The sequence below is a fragment of the Podarcis melisellensis genome (assembly GCF_964234715.1).
Source record: "Podarcis melisellensis genome assembly, chromosome: 8".
In the NCBI taxonomy this organism is placed as follows: Eukaryota; Metazoa; Chordata; class Lepidosauria; order Squamata; family Lacertidae; genus Podarcis; species Podarcis melisellensis.
This window is the reverse complement of record NC_138540.1, coordinates 41749736-41768122: the sequence shown is the minus strand read 5'-3', so window position 1 is coordinate 41768122 and position 18387 is coordinate 41749736. Positions and strand designations below refer to the sequence as shown.

Below are 18387 nucleotides of genomic sequence, written 5' to 3'. Positions count from 1 at the left end.
AAATACTGTCTTAGCTCCATGCTTTGTAAAAACTGGGCCACCCCTTCAGCTTTACAGAGGTGACACAAGTGAGGCCATGAACAGAAGCTGTCACAACATATGTCTCTAGGAATGCTAGTGCCATCATGCAGCCTGCCCACTTTCCTTAGAACAAATGGCTGTGAAGTTCTCAGTATTGGAGAGTTCTCCCTGTCTGAGGCTATTATTAAACCCACCCAGCTGCTTTGTGCTCTGGAGGGAATACCACTTTTGCAGTTGGCAGGTAGGGAGTGGAATCTGAAAATGAGCAGGATGCGAAGGGCAGACACATTCATGAAGTAAAAGGCCTCCTTGCCTGATGCAGTTTGGAACAGGAAATCTCACAGAAAAATGACTTGGAAAGCAAGCCACCCCCCACCCCACCCCGTAACAAAGTAAGGAAGCCCCCCCATTGAACAATTAGCATTGTAAACGAAGCCCTTATTTGACAACAGAAACACTTGCATTGGTTTCAATCATGGAAGATCAAAGCCCTACCTCTGCCCCTTCTTTTATAGCTGCCTCCTGCTTTTTGCTTGTTTCTTGTTGCCCACATTGGGGGGGGGGTCATTTTGGAAACCATTGAGATGAGGGTAGAGAGGAAAGCATGCATACACCGGAATACCATACTTTAAAGCTATCAGATTTGGGACAACTGTTTGAGGCTCTGATGGAGACAATCTCCCTCCTTTAGGATTTGGTTTGAATGTAAGCTTATTCCATTCCTTATCCATTGGTATATTGTTAAATTCCTAAAGGATTTCTTCTGTCTGTGGTTTCCCAGCCAGTCAGAGGTAGCATTATGAGGTCCAGAGATGCAGAGCAGACGAGAAAAATGGCCTGCGCAGACAGAAACGCCGGACGTGACCCCCATAATCATGAGATGAAGTTTTGGCAAACTAAGGGATGAGCCAGTGAGCATATCTGAAAACACTCCATTTATATATTACCTCTTTGCATGAGAAAAACAAATAAACAATATACACATATAGTGCAGAGAAACAAGCAGGACACTCTTACAGCAAGAGGAGGAAATTCAGATCCATTTTGTTGCCTGTCTGCTTCTAAATAACCCCAGCTGAAGGCAGGCAGGCAAAGCAAGGCCCTATGAACCACCGCCGCTTCACTGCCATGTGGCAGCAGTGGAGGACTGCAGTTGCAAAGAGGAAGATCTCACAGGTTGGGGAAGATACCTATCTCACTCAAAACCAGCCTGCTGACTGGGGCTTATGGGTGTTGTAGTCCAAAACAACTGGAGGCCCTGGTTGGGGAAGGCTGGGGAAATTTATAAAAAAAATCGCCTTGTGAACAAGGCTGCAAGGGAGGAATAAAGCAGTTGCAAGGGGAATTTGGGTTTTTTTCTCATTCAGCGGCCTTTGGCTGCATTTACAGCAATCCCACAGATGCATACCTGGAAGTAAGTTTGATTGAACTCAGTGGGATTTACTTCTAGGTAGACATGCATAGAGTTGCACTTTAAAATACCAAGACTGCTCAAACAAATTCCCAGCAAGGGTTCCAGACTGGTTCAGACACCGTGAAGTAGCAGGCCCAGCTGTTTTACAGTAGACAGCTACCAACAACTAGCTTGCACATTCTTTCCTGCTTTCACTGCCTCACATCAGCTGTCTCACATCGATAAAAGCCTCTCCTGCTGAGGCCCTGAGCAAAACGCACCAGATCAAGACATGTTGGCCTACTGTAGCTGCAGAGGAGACCTTTGGGTGTAAAAACAGAAAAACACTTCCAGCGATAGTTTTACAGGCACAGCTACGGTCACAGGCGGTGTATGCAGCTAACACAAATGGGGCAGCTCAGCCCAGATGACAGAAGGAACTGGATAGCATGCTGCATATGGGACAGAAGAGATTTCGGGAGGAGGTTCCTGCCCACCAGGTAAAGCAATGCTGTACTACTGGTTTTGCACGCATGGAGATGGAGTAAACGCCATAGTCCATCTACCCCAGACCTGTTGTTCTGAGTGGCAACAATTCTCCAGGATCACAGGAATGTACTGCCTCAACACCCAAAATCTTTGTAAATGGAGATACTGACAGGGCCCTCAGCATGCAAATCTACTGCTAACTTCTTCCCCTCTCCTGGTTTCTGGAGAGCGCAAAGAAGATAGCAGGAGTTACTTTGAAGATGGAGTGGCAGAAACTAAACATTCCATCATGTATTAAACAACTGTCCATTCCATTTCCCCACCCCAAGGCAGCTACCTCTGACTCTGTAGGCTACTGACTGCAGCAGAGAGCTATTGGCCACAAACTGGAATGCAGGTCAGGAGGCCAGAAATTGGGTTGCACAAGAGAATCATCTCATCAAGGAGATCAGTTTGTACTCTTCTCTTGCCTGCCAGTTGCAATGAAATGCAATGAGACCCTTGTATTCCATGGCATAAGATAAAGCTAGGGTGGCCCAGCAGCTGGATCAGGCCAATGGCCCATGTGGTCCAGCATCCTGTTCTTACAGTGGCCAACCAGATACCCCAATGGAAAGCCTGCAAGCAGCACCTAAGCAAAAGAGCCCTTTCCCTTCCTGTGGCTTCCAGCAACTGATATTCAGATTATAATCCTCAATTTGATGGTGGACTTGACTTGGAAGGTTATCTGGCCCAAGTTTGGTTTAAAGATAAAGAACCCCAAGAAGGGAGAGCAGAGAGCCATCCAGGCCACCTGCCTACAGTCTTTGGCCATTATGGTGAGATGAATGGCATTTCTATTTAACTCCTAAGAAATATTTCAAAATTGGCACCTACACATGAATTGGCATATAATCTCGCCTTTGCAAATCTGTGTCATCTTGGATGCTGTACCAGTGGCCACTCTAGAGCAAGTCTTACATGGTTTCATAAATGAGAACAGGACCTCACTTTTGCCCTGGGCCTTCTGTGCTTTTAAAGGAGAAGCCTCAGCCAGAGCTCCCCTGTTGGGACCATGCCACACCTTGCAGATCTGTCTTCAAGAGGCTGAAGCACCACCAGTAGAGTGCCTTTAGAAGGTTGTCTTGTGGAGCCAACATTGAACAAACAGCAACTGGCTATAATAAATGCCTCCAACATGCAGGGACACATGAACGATCTGCTCTCGCCTTCCTCCTCCCTTGTCTATTTTTTGTAATGACCTAGAACCAAGGAAGGGAATCTTGACATTGTCAAATCATGGGTCTGCTACGTAGAAAAGTGGAAGGGGATTGAGAAAGGAGAGAACGAGTGGAGGGTTTGTAGAACTTAGTATCTTCCCTTCTCATTTCAGCTGTAGTGGAGCTTGGTCCATTGGGGCAGGGGTGGCACTGCCCCTCCAACCTCAGTCTGCTGCCACCTACCCGCCTGCCTTATTTACCACCCGTCCAGTTGGCAGCACTGCCTGCCAGTGTCCTCCCCCTCCTCCTTAGGCTCAGTACTGCCCTTGTTGTACAAAGCAAGGAGGATGGGAACAAAGCTAGAATGAGTTGACTCCGCCTAACATTGACTCTGGCGCCATCTATAGTTGGGCCTCCTGCCTTCTGCCCTACCAGCTCCAATGGCCAGCCATGGCCACTGATTCCAGGCATGCCTTTTTCCTAGGGCTGGGGGGGGGGGAGAGATGGAAGATGATACAAAAGTGGGATGGAGGGAGGGACCCAGAGGGAGAGGGAGAGAGAGTGGTCGAGGGGAATATGGGTGGAGCAGCTAAAAAAAGGAAGGAGTAGCTGATATAGCCTCTCTAGGCAATTGTCCACAGTGCTGTCATATGCCGGGAGCTGGTCCTTTCTTTCAAAATCCCTCCTTTGGAAAAAAGAAAAGCACAAAGTATTCTGTGAATTCCAGAAAACTACACCTCCTAATGACCACGTAAGTTTGTCTTTCTTTGAAAACCTATTTCCCAACTGTTAGCATACTTTTAGTTGGTTTGTCTGTGTGTTTTTTAAATTATTTGGCAAAAAGTCTCATTATTATTATTATTATTATTATTATTATTATTATTCATTATTAGTATTTTTGGACCTCTGCAAATACTATATACATTCACATTAAAGGTACAACGTTTCTGCCCTGAGCCCATGGCTGGGCAGCCTCTGTGAGGGTCCCCCGCCCTCCGTCCCTACAGCCGTGCCATTTCCCCCCATATTGCACTACCGTCCTCAGCGCTTTGTACAACGATGCATGAAATGTGACAAATCGACATTGTCTCCTCCTCCTCCTCCTCCATCATATCTAAGGACAAGCATCTGTTGGTTTCCTCCCAGAAATAATTGTAAACCTAGTGGGAATGGAAGACGAAAAGAGGCCTGAGGTGGGGTGGGGAGAGCCAAAACATACCAAGAGAAAGGGGGTAAGGGAAAAAGAAAAGAAGGGGGGCAAAGATGTTTTTTGTCACAGGACATTTGAAAGATGAGACATGTACACACACACACACACACATAACGAGAAGCCAAGGGGTATCTACAGGCCATGGACGTAGGAGGGAAAATGAAATACTTCCTTTGATTCTCGTGGGTGTTTGGAAGAAGTCAGGATGACAAAACTGCAAAAAGAGGCCGCCTGGAGTTTGGGAGGTTACGGAGAGTAGAGAGAGGTAGTGGAGGAAGGGTAGAAGCTCCAGGCGGAAAGCCCTGGGTACAGTTATTTTCTGCTCAAGAACAGGCAGAAGACGATCACAGGTTTTTCTGGAACAGTGCTCTCTCTCTCTGGAACAGGCTGGGTGGGTGTGTAGGTGGCTGTTTATAACTCTTTTTTTTTTTTAACAAAAAAGCTCTTTGAGAGAAAAAAAATGCAACAGATTTATAATCCACCAAGGGAGGAGGGGCTTCCAAGAGTCACTTCTGCCTCTTGCACACACACACACACGCGCAAACACACACTCTCCGCACACGCACAAAGTGGTGGATTTTATATAATTTTTTTTGCTTTTTTTTGTTTGCTTTATTCTACGAAAATTTCTTTCGATCCCACAGTTGCACGTCTAAGTCCTCCTTCAAAGGGTATACATCGGAACGGTGAAGGTCCAAGTGCATGAAAGCCCCCTCCTCCCACCCCCAACTGCCCACCCCCCTGCCCACCCCCACCCCATCCAAGAACGCAAGGAGTTGAAATGAAACCCAGCAGGAATTGCTGTCGGTCAGAACGGCGCAGTTGGCTCTCCGGACCTGCGATGATGCGCATGACTCCTCGGTTCGCAAAAAAACCGCAAAAATAAATAAGAAGCCCCCCAAAAAACGAGGAGAAAGAGGGAAAAGAAGAAGAAACCAACCAACCGAAAACGAAAACGAAAAAGAAAGAAACTTTGGCAGTGGAAAAAAAGTTTGGATTTTTTTTTCTGTTTTTGGATTTCCTTTGGAGCAGAGGTGAATCTGGTATCTTCTTGGCTAGCTAGCAAGGTAGTTTACAGGTAAGCTTCCTTCACTTGGTTTTTGTTGGGTTCTTTTTGGATTTTATCTTTTCTTTTCTGTTTTACTTAAAGCCAAAGAGTTTGATGATTTTTTATTGTTTATTTATTTTTATTTTTTTTACAAAAAAGAAAAAAAATCTTGCTTTTTGTAACTGAAATCCTTTCTCTTTTCTTTTCTCTTTTTTCCATTTCCCCACCTTCTCCCTCTTCTCCCTTTCAGGGAAGGGGTGGTTTTGTTTTTGTTTTTTTTCCAGTTCCTTCATTTCCTCGAACACATCTCCAGCAGAAGGACGGGCAGAAGCACCTTTTCAGTTCCCTTCTCCCGCCCGCCCCCTTCCAAGTCAAGATGCACAACGCTTGCAGACAAATTCCTCATCCAAAAAATTAAAAAATAAAAAGTAATAATCATAATAATAAATTTCCCCAAATCATATCTGCAAGAAGAAGAATTAAAAGCAAAAAAACCAAAAACTGACGAGTGAACGGAGAAGGTTGGTATTTGCCTTAACTCCACTTAAAGCCCAGGTTTGAGGATTCGTGAGGATTTCGTGTGAGAGATAGAGGTCGTTTTGGAGGTCAAATACGTGTCAGGTAGCTGAGGGTTTGCATTGAATGCAGTTTTTTTTGTTTTTGTTTTCATTTGGAGAGAAGTGGTAGCAGCAGTGACAGTTGTTGGTCGGCTCCCCGGTTCCCTTTCCCCTTCTGCCCGCCTTAGCGGGACGCCGTGTCCAGAGGAGCCGGCGTAGCCGGCGTGCCGGAACGCGAGGCGGCGGCCGAGCCGGAATCGCTGGGGCTTCCCGCCACGGCTACGCTGGTGATGGAGGTACTCACAGCCACCACGTCTGGCTGAGCCGATGCTACGCCCAGCCCCGAAGAGGCTGCCCCGGCAGAGGCCGGGAGGCCTTGGAGAGTCTGCCCACACACGTGGTGATGCTTCTCCCAATCTTTGTGCTGGCAGAAGGAGCCGCAGTAGCGCGCCGTGTTGCATCCGCTGCAGGTCTCGCTTGCCTTGCGCCCGCAGTTCCAACAGCTCTGCAGGAGAAGGCGAAAGCACACAGATCAGCGCGGACCGAAAGACAAGCGCGGGGCTAAGGGGCTCTCTATACTCTCTTCACCGGGGCCACCGAGCGCACGGGCAGTCTCTCCCTCTGGCTGCATTCACACTGGGCTTTGGCTCAGGTCCAGATGGAGCTCAACGTCATACATTTAAGGAACGGAAAGTTAGGGGGGGAGGAAAAAAGGACCGGCAGGCCCACCGAGACCAGCAAACGCCCTCCAAGTCCTCACTGTTTCCAGCCCACTACTCTGGTGCCAATATCCACGTTGGGAGAGGGTGTCACTACCTCACTGGAGTCCTCCTGCTGGTTAATGACAGTCAGCGCATCCTCGGAGGCCTGGCGCTTGGCTTCTGCCAGGGCTCGCTCCATCTTGGCTCGCTCCGTCGTGATCAGCTCGTGGGCTTTCCTCTCCGCGTCAGACACGGCCTTCTGGAGCTCGGACATGGCCTGCCGCTTCACCTCGTTCACAGCTTCTTCTGAAAGGAAGAGCACAGGGCAAGGCGGGAGTCATGTAGGGGGCGCTAAGCAAGGGGCAGAGCACTCAATCTGCAGCCCAAGGAACTCCAATGTTGGCGGGCAGCTCGCCGCTCTTCCTTATGTTTAAATGGGACTCAGACTGGACAGGCCTCTGCAAAGTAGGACACTTGGCCACCCTGAGGGGTCTATAACTGAATGTGTCTTTGCATTTAACTTCCAAGGTTGTGTGAATGCTAGGGATAATGACCAGGATCACAGTAGGGATCTAGGAACTGATGGATTCGATGATTTCTGCCTCCAGCTATGTAGTGCAGGAGTTAGTTTTGTTCTTAAACTATTTCCTCATTTCCCCCAAAACTCACCAGCTTTCCTCCAGATTTCCTCCGGCATGTAGCCAGACAGGGGCCTGGATACAAACTCGCGGTGAGCATCTGGGAGAAAGACAGATGGAGAAAATGCTGTTAAGAAATGCTAAACATTCAACCTGATTTAAAAGCAAGACAAAACACAAAAGCCTAGCAACATCCTCAGCAGATCAGTGGTGGGAGAGCCCCTGGCCTCTACACTTACCTTCTCGACACCTGATGCAATGTATGGCATCATATGTGGAACAGGTAAAGACACAAGTGGGCCAATTCCCCCCCGCCAAGCCCTATTGCACTGTGATTTGCAAGCACTAAGAATCAGCTGATCATTTTGGCTTGCAAAGCTCAGTGCACAGCACAGTGCAAAATGCCAGGTGACTGACAGGCAGGTGTCCCTGTCTATCTGTTACACCTGTCCAGCAGGGGGATGGGGCATGCTTAAGTTATGACTGTGTGTCCAGCTGTTTGGTACAGGGCTATCTGCCCCCAAAGCTAATGGTGGATGGAAGCTAGTTTAATGGCAGGGGCCCCTCTGCCCCTGTGCAAAGTCAGTGGCACAAAATGCCATGCAGTGAGGAAGAGGGATGGCAGGGATTAGTCTAGGAAGCAAGACTGAGAATGTTAGAGGAGTCTTGCTGGAAGAGACCAAATGAGGACCCAGCTACTCCTTCATCCCATAGTGGCCAGCCATATATGTCCAGGAAGCCCAGTGGTGGGGAGGGAAGGCAACAGCCCTCCCTGATTTCTTTCAATGCCTATCATCTAAAGAAATATATCCATAGGCAAACTGCCTCTGAATGTGGAGATTCTATGGAGGCATCATGACTAATAGCCATTGACACGAATTTGCCTAACCCTCTTTTAAAGCCATTTAAGGCAGTGGCCACCATCACCGGCCCTTGTGGCAGTGAGTTCCACAAGTTACTTGTGAAGCAGTACTTCCTTTGGTCCACCTGTAACCTCCTCGTTCCTTTCATTGGGTGATCCCCAGATTCCTGTACTGTGACAGAGGGAGAAAAGCGTCTCTCCACCCTCTCTTTCTCCATAGGTTCTCTGTTTATGATGCAGTCATGACAGATGTTGGAGAGGTGGATTGGAAGCTGAAGGAAACTAGCTCAGGGGCAGAGCACCTGTTTGGCATACAGAAGGTCCCACGTTCAAATCTATGTCACTTCCAGTTTAAAGGCATCAGGTGAGTGACTTTTTTTAAAAAAAAACAAACCCTGAGATCCTGGAGGGCCACTGCCAGTCTGAGCAGGCAGCACTGGACAAGATGGGCAGAGATGGACATAGGAAGCTGTTTTATACCAAGTCAGGTCCTTGCTCCAAATAGCTCAGTGTTGCTGACACAACTGGCAGCAGCTATTTAGGGTTGCAGGCAGGAATTGCTTCCAGACCTACCAGGAGAGGCTGCCAAGGATTGAACCTGGGACCTTCTACATGCCAGGCAGCTGCACTTCCCTTGACTTGGGGCACTTCCAGCCTGTCACTATTTTGGAGGTGGGATTCAATCACATCCCTGCATATTCAATCTGCACAATTAAAGCTGATTTGCAGCTCCTGCAGAACAAACCCGCTTCCCTCAGAGACTGGACTTTTTGCAACAGGTGGGAAAGGAACCGGGAAGCGTGGGATCAGTCTCGCTTTAAGGCTACGTCATCTAGCCTCCCTACCAACAAATACAGTGGTACCTCTGGTTAAGAACTTAATTTGTTCCGGAGGTCCTTTCTTAACCTGAAACTGCTCTTAACCACTTCAGTTAATGGGGCCTCCCGCTGCCGCTGTGTGATTTCTGTTCTCATCCTGAAGTAAAGTTCTTATCCTGAGGTACTACTTCTAGGTTAGCGGAGTCTGTAACCTGAAGCGTTTGTAATCCGAGGTACCACTGTAACGGGAAATGCTCATTCAATAGCTAACATCGTGTAGTCGCCCAGCAAAAAACAAACCAGGCCGAATGCTTAGGAGCCCAGCCTATCCCTCGTATGGGTACCTAGAGGGGATGTCTCAGTGTTGGCAGTGCTATTGTGAGGTCGCGTGGCAGGGCTGGGCCCCTTCTTCATGTCCTCGGCGTCGCTGTAGCGACGGATCCAGTGGTTCAGCTCCTCACGGTCGGCTTCCTGGCAGCGGCGAAGCACGGTGAGCGAGCGGCGGGTCTTCTCCACCATGTCCATGATGCAATTCAGCAGCTGCTGGGTGGAAGGCCACAACATAAGATCTTGGGTAGCCTGGGATGGGGGCACCCTCCATAGCCCTGACCTGCTAGCTCTGCCCAGGCACCATCAACCTCCATTTCCCCACAGGCCGTGGTGGCCTACTTTACAGGGTTGCTGTGAGGACGACGAGAACTAAAACTGCATCCACAGCATGCATTTAAACCACATTCACACCACTTTCAGAGTCATGGCTCCACCCAAAGAACCCTGGGAACCATAGTTTCCTCACCCACAGAGCTACAGTTCCTAGCACCCATGAAAACTATAGTTCTCAGGATAATTTTTTTTTGGCAGGGAAGCCATCTGCTTTGCATATAGGTTTCCATATGGGTCACAGCCACCTCCATCTCCTCTACCTCCTTTTCCAGAAAAAAAAAACATTTTCCTTTTGAAAGATCACTTTGATCCTATTTTAAATAATGTGGCCAAGTTGAGTTGCTCCTGCTGTTTCCTCCTCGAAAGGTTATGTTAGGCTGCTGCCGTTTGTTCATTTGTGTGCTATTTTTATTGTCTATTACTGTCTTTTGCCTAATCTGCTTTAGCATTTGCTAACAGTTTCTTTATTGCTTGTAGGGGGGCTTATTTTGGTGTTTGTTCTGCCCCCACCCCCGGAGAAATAAAACACCGAATAGAAATTATTAAAAGTAAATGATCTGCTGCCAGAACTTAAGAGTATAATACATGCAGAAATATGGGACTTAAGAAACTAAGCTTACATACATGGGTGTGAGTGTGCGCATGTGTGACAACAGAATTCTCCTGGACAGCGTTGGGCAACCTGGCACAATCCAGTTGTTTTGGCCCCATGGCTGATGGAAGTTGTAGCCCAAAACATTGGGGAAGTAAGGTAGGTTAGGCTCAGAGATGGAGACCGGCCCAAGGTCACCCAGTGAGTTTCATGGCCCAGTGGAGATTTGAACCCTGGTCTCCCAGGTCCTAATCCAACACACTAACCCAGTGGTTTCCTATGTGGGGGTGGGATTACTTAGGGGGGCACTAAAAAGAAAGCAGGTGGCAGGGGGGTGTTGGAGGTGTGAATATGAAAGGGCTGGTGCTGTGCTGTTTTCTTTGTAATTATCTGTATGGTTTTAATAGTTTGTATATGTGCATATAGTTTTAATTGTTTTTTAATGATTTCCCCCCTGTGTTTTTAGCGGTTCTTGTTTTTAATCTGCAAACTGCCTTGAGTCCCATCAGGGAAAAAGGTGAGGTATAAATAAATAAATAAATAAATATTATTATTATTATTATTATTAATAATAATAATAATAATAATATATTTATACCATGCCCATCTGGCTGGGTTGCCCCAGCTACATTGGGCAGCTTCCAACACATATAAAAACATAATAAAACATCAAACATTAATAGTAACAATCTGATCCAATATAAAGTCATAATAAGAATTATGACAATATTAATAAATAACAAAAATAAACTACTTTAAGACTCTGAAAAGCTGTTATCACTGGATCAAGTTCAGCAGTTTTGCTGAATTAATTAAACTGAATAGTTTTAATTGGATTTTGAATAAATGTGCAATTCCTTGTAACTTTTTTGAATTTTACTGTGTTATTATCCTGCTATTCTGAATAATGCTTTTTATAGGGTGGAGTTGGGGGCCCCAGGGGTGAGTTTGTGAAACCGAGGGGATGGTGGCCTGAGAACGTCTGGGAACTGCTGCTCTAACCACTACACACCTCCACTGCAGGCAGGTGTGTCTTCCCTGTCACCTGCTTTTCCAGCCGGTGGATGGTACCTGGAAGAGCAAAGCTAACGGGTTCTTTTTGTCAATTGGCCAGCAAATCTTCTCCAAGGCACAGGGACATCTTGCTTGCCTGCCACCCTGGCAAAAATTAGCAATGAAAAAGTCCAAAGTGCACAAGTGACTGGATGCTAGCCAATACCAAGGGAAGGGTCTTTATCTCTGTGGCCCCTGTGCCAATGCAGCGTCCTTCTGGAGCACAGCCACTTCCCTCCCCTAGGGGTTCAGCAGGCAAAACTGTTTTATTTGCTCAAGCTGTCCTAGGGATATAATTATGCCGCTTTATCACGTGACGCCGCCAATTTCTGTCCAGGTAATTGTTTGGTGTGTTTCATCCCGGTGTTATCCTAATCTGTTGCCAGCCTCCCTAAGGATTGTTTGATCGGAAAGCAAGGGCGTAGGTCTTGACAATCAATACGTTTATATACAAAGATCTGCGCTACAGCCTCTGCCCCACACCCAGATTCCATCCCAGCCACCGGAAGCCATGCGGTGGGATTTGGTACATACATTGTTGAGGTGCTTCCACTCCTCGGCCCACTCTCTGTCCGTTAGCCTGTGGTCAATGACTTCCTCTTGCCGGGAACTGTGCACAGCTTAAGGGGGAAGAGGAAAATATCACCAATCAGAAAGGTAGGTGGCACCACAGACTTTTGGCATCAGGCCCTTGAGAGCAGTTGCACAGGGGTGGGCCTGGCCACCCCACATGACACGCCCGCAACACACCCACACATATAGGGCACACACAGGTAGGGATGGGTCAATATGCCAATTTAGTTTTTCTCAGTTTCTCACTTTCGCAGATCTAAGTTCAGCTCTCTGCACTTCAGTTTGCAATATATTAAAGTTATCATCCTGTGACGTAAAAAGATTAAGAAAGTGAAACTGCAGTAAGAAAATATTTTGTAACATAGTCCAAAACCGAGATGAAGGGAAGTCAATCACTGTTGTGTTGTTTAGTCTTTTACTTTGCAATGTGGTCTTCTCTTTTTTCTTTTTCTTTACATGCTATGTTTTTGATGTGTTTTTCTTTTGATTTTGTTTATCATGTGTTTTCTTTTAGTTTGTTTATTGGTGCTTGATATTGTAAATTAATAAAAAGAAAAAAGAAAAAAGTTATCATGAAAACTTACCAGCTCGCTTGTGTAAATTTATCCTAGTTCAGAATATACATTTCTGAATGCTGTTTTGCCTAATATACACATTTTTTTGCAAAGGAATAGGTTATTTCCACTAATGTGTGCATTTATATGCAGACTTTACCCCAGCACATGCATTTTTGCACACGTTGCTCAGCTGGAGAACTGCACTGCAAAATTCAGCTACATTTTGGTCTGCATTCTGTTTCAGAAAGTGCAGATTGGGTAGACTTGACTTTAAATGCAAACTGAATCAAATCCCCCCCATCCTTATCCATGGGGACACAGCAGCTCCTGGGTCCAAGTGCCCCATCTAGGCTCCTCCTCTTTTCTCAGGCATCCAGAGCCTTAAAAGCAGAGTCCTCTGGTTGGCACCTGGTATTTCGACCACTTCTTCAGGAGCACGCATTGGGGAACATGAGGGTGTTAATCCCCAAAGGGGTTGTCTCCATCCTGTGATTGGCCAAGGGTACTGAAAGACCGCCCTCTGGCTCCCTCATTCTCTGCTCTGTGGTTCTTGAACTTGGATTAGAAATGCCGGCTAACTGCCCACTCTGGCTATCAGCTCAAGACATAAGGCAGGGATGGGATGCTGAGTATTGAACCTGGGTCTTTTTAATGCAAAGCATGCTAATGTCCTTCCACTTGCTAGACCTGCTTCCTCCAAGTCCTTCTGTGGGCTCAGCCTAGCTAGGAATGGATAGCGACACGTACCATCGCTTCAAGGGACATGCATCTACAGTAAATTTGTCTCCTATCTCTTTCCGCCTGACACTCTGTGACAGATGCCCCATGCCTCATCTAAGGATGGAGGAGAATTTCATTTGGTCAAGTTGTTAAGCAAACCAATTTGTACCTCCTGAACTAATGCACAGATCAGAACATCATTACCCTTCAGATTTCACACCCTTCCAAATGTTGCTATACAGTTCTCAGCTGAAAAACATCCCCAAATGCATTTTTTTTAAAATAGTAATATGGATTTTATGGTAAAGTACATTCAGGAATACATACACTGAGATGGATTCAAGATGACCTTAACAGAATAGAGAACTGGGTCAAAACTAACACAATTAATTTCAGCAGGGGCAAATGTAAGGTTCTACACTTAAGCAGGAATAGTTAGATGTGCAAATATAGGGACACCTGGCTTTATAGCAGTGAATGTGAAAAGGATCTGGGGGGGTGTCTTAGTAGACCACAAACTTAACATGAGTCAACAGTGTGATGCAGCAGCAAAAAAATCTAACACTATTCTAGGCTGCATCAACAGAAGTAAAGTGTCCAGATCAAGGGAAGTAATGGTACCACTCTGTTTTGTCAGACCCTCACAGTTTAAGAAGGATATTTAGAAACTGGAATGTGTGCAGAGGAGGGTGGCCAAGATGATGAAGGGTTTGGAAACAAAAGTCTTAGGAATAGTCAAATGAGTTGACTGTTTAGCTTGGAGAAAAGAAGACTGAGAGATGATAGGATAGCCATCTTTGGGGATCACTCATAGCCAAGTAAGATTGTCTTCCATGAACATGGTCTTAACACTGAGTCCGTAAGTGACTGTGTAGGCCAATTCAGGATCCACACGTCCTTCCACAGTGGGGACATAGGTTTCTGGATGGGAGCTGATCATGGTGAGGGTTTGCCAAACGAGCCTTCCTCTTAACACGTTTCTCCCTTTCATCCTGAGTTCAAGTGGTAAAGGCTGTTCCCCACTTGGAGCACTCACAGGCCATTGTTTCCCAATTGTCAGTGTTTATACTACATTTTTAAAGATTTGCCTTGAGAGAGTCCTTAAACCTCTTTTGTTGACCACCAGCAATACGCTTTCCATTTTTAAGTTTGGAATAGAATAGTTGCTTTGGAAGATGACAATCAGGCATCCGAACAACATGACCAGTCCAATGAAGTTCAGGTTGAAGAATCATTGCTTCGACACTGGTGATCTTTGCTTCTTCCAGTACACTGGCATTAGTTCACCTGTCTTCCCAAGTGATGTGTAAAATTGTTTGGGGACACTGTTGATGGAACCTTTCAAGGAGTTGGAGATGGTGTTTATAAGTGGTCCATGTTTCACAAGCATACAGTAAGGCTGGTAGTACAATAGCTTTGTAAACAAGAATTTTGGTTTCCCTGTGAAAGTCTTGGTCCTCAAACGACACTCTGCACTTTGATGCTGGTTTTTGGCATCAATGTCGGCCCTTGTGGAAAGATAACTGCCCAGGTAGCAGAAGCAATCGACACTTTCCAAAGTTACACCATTTAGTTGGATCTGTGGTGCTGCAGAGGGGTTGTTTTGTGCTTGTTGGTGCAGCACTTTGGTTTTTTGGATGTCAAACAATAGGCCAAGTTTTTCGTAAGCTTCAGTGAAGATATTTAGGATGGTTTGGAGGTCATCCTCTGAGTGTGCACACACTACATTGTCATCAGCATACTGAAGCTCTATGACAGAAGTTATGGTAACCTTACTCTTTGCTTTCAGCCTACTCAGATTAAAGAGCTTTCCATCTGTCCAATATATGATTTCTACTCCGGTGGGGAGTTTCCCTTCGACAAAGTGTAGGATCATGGTGATGAAAATAATAAATAGAGTTAGGATGATAACACAACCCTGTTTAACACCTGATCCCACTGTGAATGGTTCACTTTGAGAGCCATTGTTATCTGCGATTGTTGCTGTCATATTATCATGGAGGAGCCGAAGGATGTCCACAAATTTATCTGGGCAGCCAATTTTAAAGAAGGACAGTCCACAGGGCATTAAGATTTACTGTGACAAAGGCCTTAGTCAGGTCAATAAAGACCATATACAGGGGTTGGTTTTGCTCTCTGCATCTTTCTTGAAGCTGTCGAGAGGTGAAAATCATGTCCATTGTCCCCTAGAAGGTCAAAAACCATTTTGGGATTCAGGAAGGGTAGCCTCAGATATTGTTAGGAGATGGTTTGCTAAGATCCTTGCAAGAATTTTGTCGGCTGCAGCTACTGAAGGGCTGTCTGAAGGAAGATGCAGTAACCTTGCTTCCTGCTCCTAGGGAGGGTAGGACCTGAACCAATGGATTCAAATTTCAAGAAAGGAGATTCCAACTAAACATTAGGAGCAACTTTCTGGTGGTAAGAGCTGTTCGGCAGTGGAATGGACTACTTCGTAAAGGAGTGGACTCTCCTTCATTGGAGGTTTTTAAGCATTGCTTGTATGTCATGTAATGTCATTGAGATTCCTGCACTGCAGGGGGTTGGACTAGATGACCCTTTGATCCCCATCCAACTCTACAATACTATGATTCTGTGAGTTAAAATAAGTTTGCAAATACGTTTTCTGTGGTAAAATTAAAAATTAAAAAAGATATTGGTAAAAAAAATTTTTGAATCCTTATTATTATTATTATTAACAGTTCAAAATAATAATAATAATAATACACAGATTACTGTGAAAACTGGATGGGATGGGCACAGAACAGAAATAGGCAGCACCCCCCATGCCACTTACCAGCTTGCCGGTGGCGTTCCCTCAGCTCCCGAGGGTCAGGGTGCCGGTAGGCGTCCCGGTAGTGGTGTGCTATGGCCATGTCCTCGAGGCGGTAGTGCTGGGGAGGGGGAGGCGTGGGGTGGGGCAGCCCATTGGGCTGGTGGCTGATCCCATTGCTGGGACTGTAGCGCTGGGCGGGGCTCATCGTGCATGGCCTTTTGGTGAGGTGTTCTGGGTGCAGAGGGTCACGGTCCAAGCCATTGTCTTTGGTCCTGTCCCGGAAAGAGGGTGGAGCGTCAAACGGGTTTTACAGAACCAAGCATCCTTAACCAATAGTTCAGAATAGTAGCAGCAGGGACAGAACTAACAGTCAGTCCTCAAGAGCCAGGCCCACTTTTTGAAAGGAGCACAGTCCGGGTCTATATATATAGAAACTTCCTTTGGAGCAAGAACACCCAACCTGGTGCCCTGTGCTAATGTGGTTAAAGGTAAAGGGACCCCTGACCATTAGGTCCAGTTGTGACCGACTCTGGGGTTGCGGCGCTCATCTCGCTTTATTGGCTGAGGGAGCCGGCGTACAGCTTCCGGGTCATGTGGCCAGCATGACTAAGCCGCTTCTGGCGAACCAGAGCAGCACACGGAAACACCATTTACCTTCCCGCCGGAGCGGTACCTATTTTTCTACTTGCACTCTGACATGTTTTCGAACTGCTAGGTGGGCATTAGCTAGGTGATAACTCCCATTATCCACAACCATTGACCAAGCTGCCTGGGGCTGATGGGAGTTGGAGTCCCACAATATCTTGAGAAAAGCATGCTGCCTTTCCTTGCCCCAGAGTCAAAGTTGAGGATGCTGTGGACCAAGACTCCCATTGGGTGGTGGTGGTGGGGAAATGTCCCACCCTTGCTGTAATCTGGAGGGCACCAGATTGGCAAAGCCTGAGCCAAAGGCACAAAAGAGTGGTTTCCTGCATTTTGCATTTCTTGCTCCAAGCTGCCTTGGAGATCCTTTGATCGAAAGGCATTCTGCAAAACGTTCCCAATAAATAGGAATTTGTTGGGGCCAAGCCTCCACCCAGCCTAACACAGCAACTCTGTCCAATCCCCCCCCCCTTGCTTTTTACCCACAGAGGCCTGTACCTGTCTGGTGTCCTTCTTTTGCCCCCCTCGTTGACCTCCAAGAGCAGCTCTGAGGAGTCGATGGGGGAGGAGGCGTTGGCGTCCAGGAGGAGCTGCTCGTGCTGCGCCAGGTATTGTGCAGGCGTCTGCTTGGCCATGCGGGCGCAGTGGAGGAGCTCGCGCTGCAGCAAAGGCAAGTTGGCCTGGAAAGAGGGCAGAAGGTGGAGAAGGTGAGGAGTGCTCTCCTTAAGAAGGAAAAAGAACAGCAGGCTGTGGTTTCAATACGTATAAGCAACTATAGCCTGGCCTGGATACTGAACGACAGGGGTTGGCATTTTTTTCAGCAGGGGGCCAGTCCACCTTCTCCGTCATGAATTTGTCCAGTCCTCTATTAAAGCCATCTAAGTGGGAGGTCATCACTGTCTCCCGGAGGAGTGAGCTCCACAGTTTTAACCATGCCCTGTGTGAATAAATACTTTCTTTCACCTATCCAGAATTCTCTAACATTCAGCTTCATTCAATGTCCGAGAGAGAGAGAGAGAGAGAGAGAGAGAGAGAGAGAGAGAGACTTTCTCCATTCACTTTCTCCATGCATCACTTCTACTGTGTCACTTCTTAGGTGCCTTTTCTCTAAACTTAAACGTTCCAGAATCTGAAGGCTTTCTTCAGGGTAGCTCCAACCCCTGGATCATTTGGGTTTCCCTCTTCTGAACCCTCTGCAACGCAGCAGTATCTTTTTTTTTAGATGAAGCAGCCAGAACTGTACACAGCATTCCAAATGCGGTCATGCCGCAGATTTGCATAATGTCGTTACGATATCTGCGGTTTTATTTCCGGTTCCTTTCCAGATCATCCCATAAACGGGGAGCCACTGCTGAAAAGGCCCTTTCCCCTTGCTGTCCTCCTCTGAGCCTCCCTCAAAGAAGGGACTCATACTGGAAGTGGGCTTAGGAAGGGGCAGAGCTGTGTCAGGTGCCTGGTGAATGTGGAGTTCACTCGAGCAGGGGCTGCTCTCATTGCTCCATTGAGAAAAAAATGGCCTCCAGGCAGCCTCAGCGTCTGTCAATGAGACTGTGCTGGCTCTGCTCCAGAGTAGCCGGCGAGGGTCCCATGGCCCTGCGAGGTCATTCCCATCTCTCCTTTGCACAACGGAAAGTGTTTGTAAATAAGCTTTCTCCCCTTTGCTCCTTTGACTCCTCACCCCACCCAGCGAGTTTCTCACGAAGCTCCAGCCCTCCAAGAAGAGCATCCGCAGGAGCAGGAGCAATTAAGCAAGCCCAGAGCAGTGCTTTGTGCCGCCAGCCAACCCTGGTTTCCTATTTAGGCAGCTGATCGCCAGCCAAATCCCCATCTGTTGGACATGTTAGAGCGAGGACTGATGAAATCCACTGCTGTGGATTC

At 46.9% G+C, this 18387-nt stretch overlaps 1 protein-coding gene across 6 annotated transcripts in view; it reads right to left on the bottom strand.

Annotated features, from left to right (window-relative positions):
* Positions 1-5470: 5470 nt before the first annotated feature.
* The window catches only part of CBFA2T3 (CBFA2/RUNX1 partner transcriptional co-repressor 3), a 64415-nt gene continuing 51498 nt past the window's right edge, over positions 5471-18387 (bottom strand). For 3 of the 6 annotated variants that reach the window (XM_081920192.1, XM_081920194.1, XM_081920196.1), the window contains 7 exons: positions 17008-17189; positions 15889-16139; positions 11779-11864; positions 9281-9479; positions 7288-7356; positions 6734-6924; positions 5471-6422 (listed from right to left, as the gene is read on the bottom strand). In XM_081920192.1, the coding sequence (XP_081776318.1) occupies positions 6102-6422; positions 6734-6924; positions 7288-7356; positions 9281-9479; positions 11779-11864; positions 15889-16139; positions 17008-17189 (1299 nt within the window). In that variant the 3' untranslated portion in view covers positions 5471-6101. The remainder of the gene's footprint in view (positions 6423-6733; positions 6925-7287; positions 7357-9280; positions 9480-11778; positions 11865-15888; positions 16140-17007; positions 17190-18387) is intronic. The other 3 variants (XM_081920193.1, XM_081920195.1, XM_081920191.1) reach the window with 2 other exon arrangements.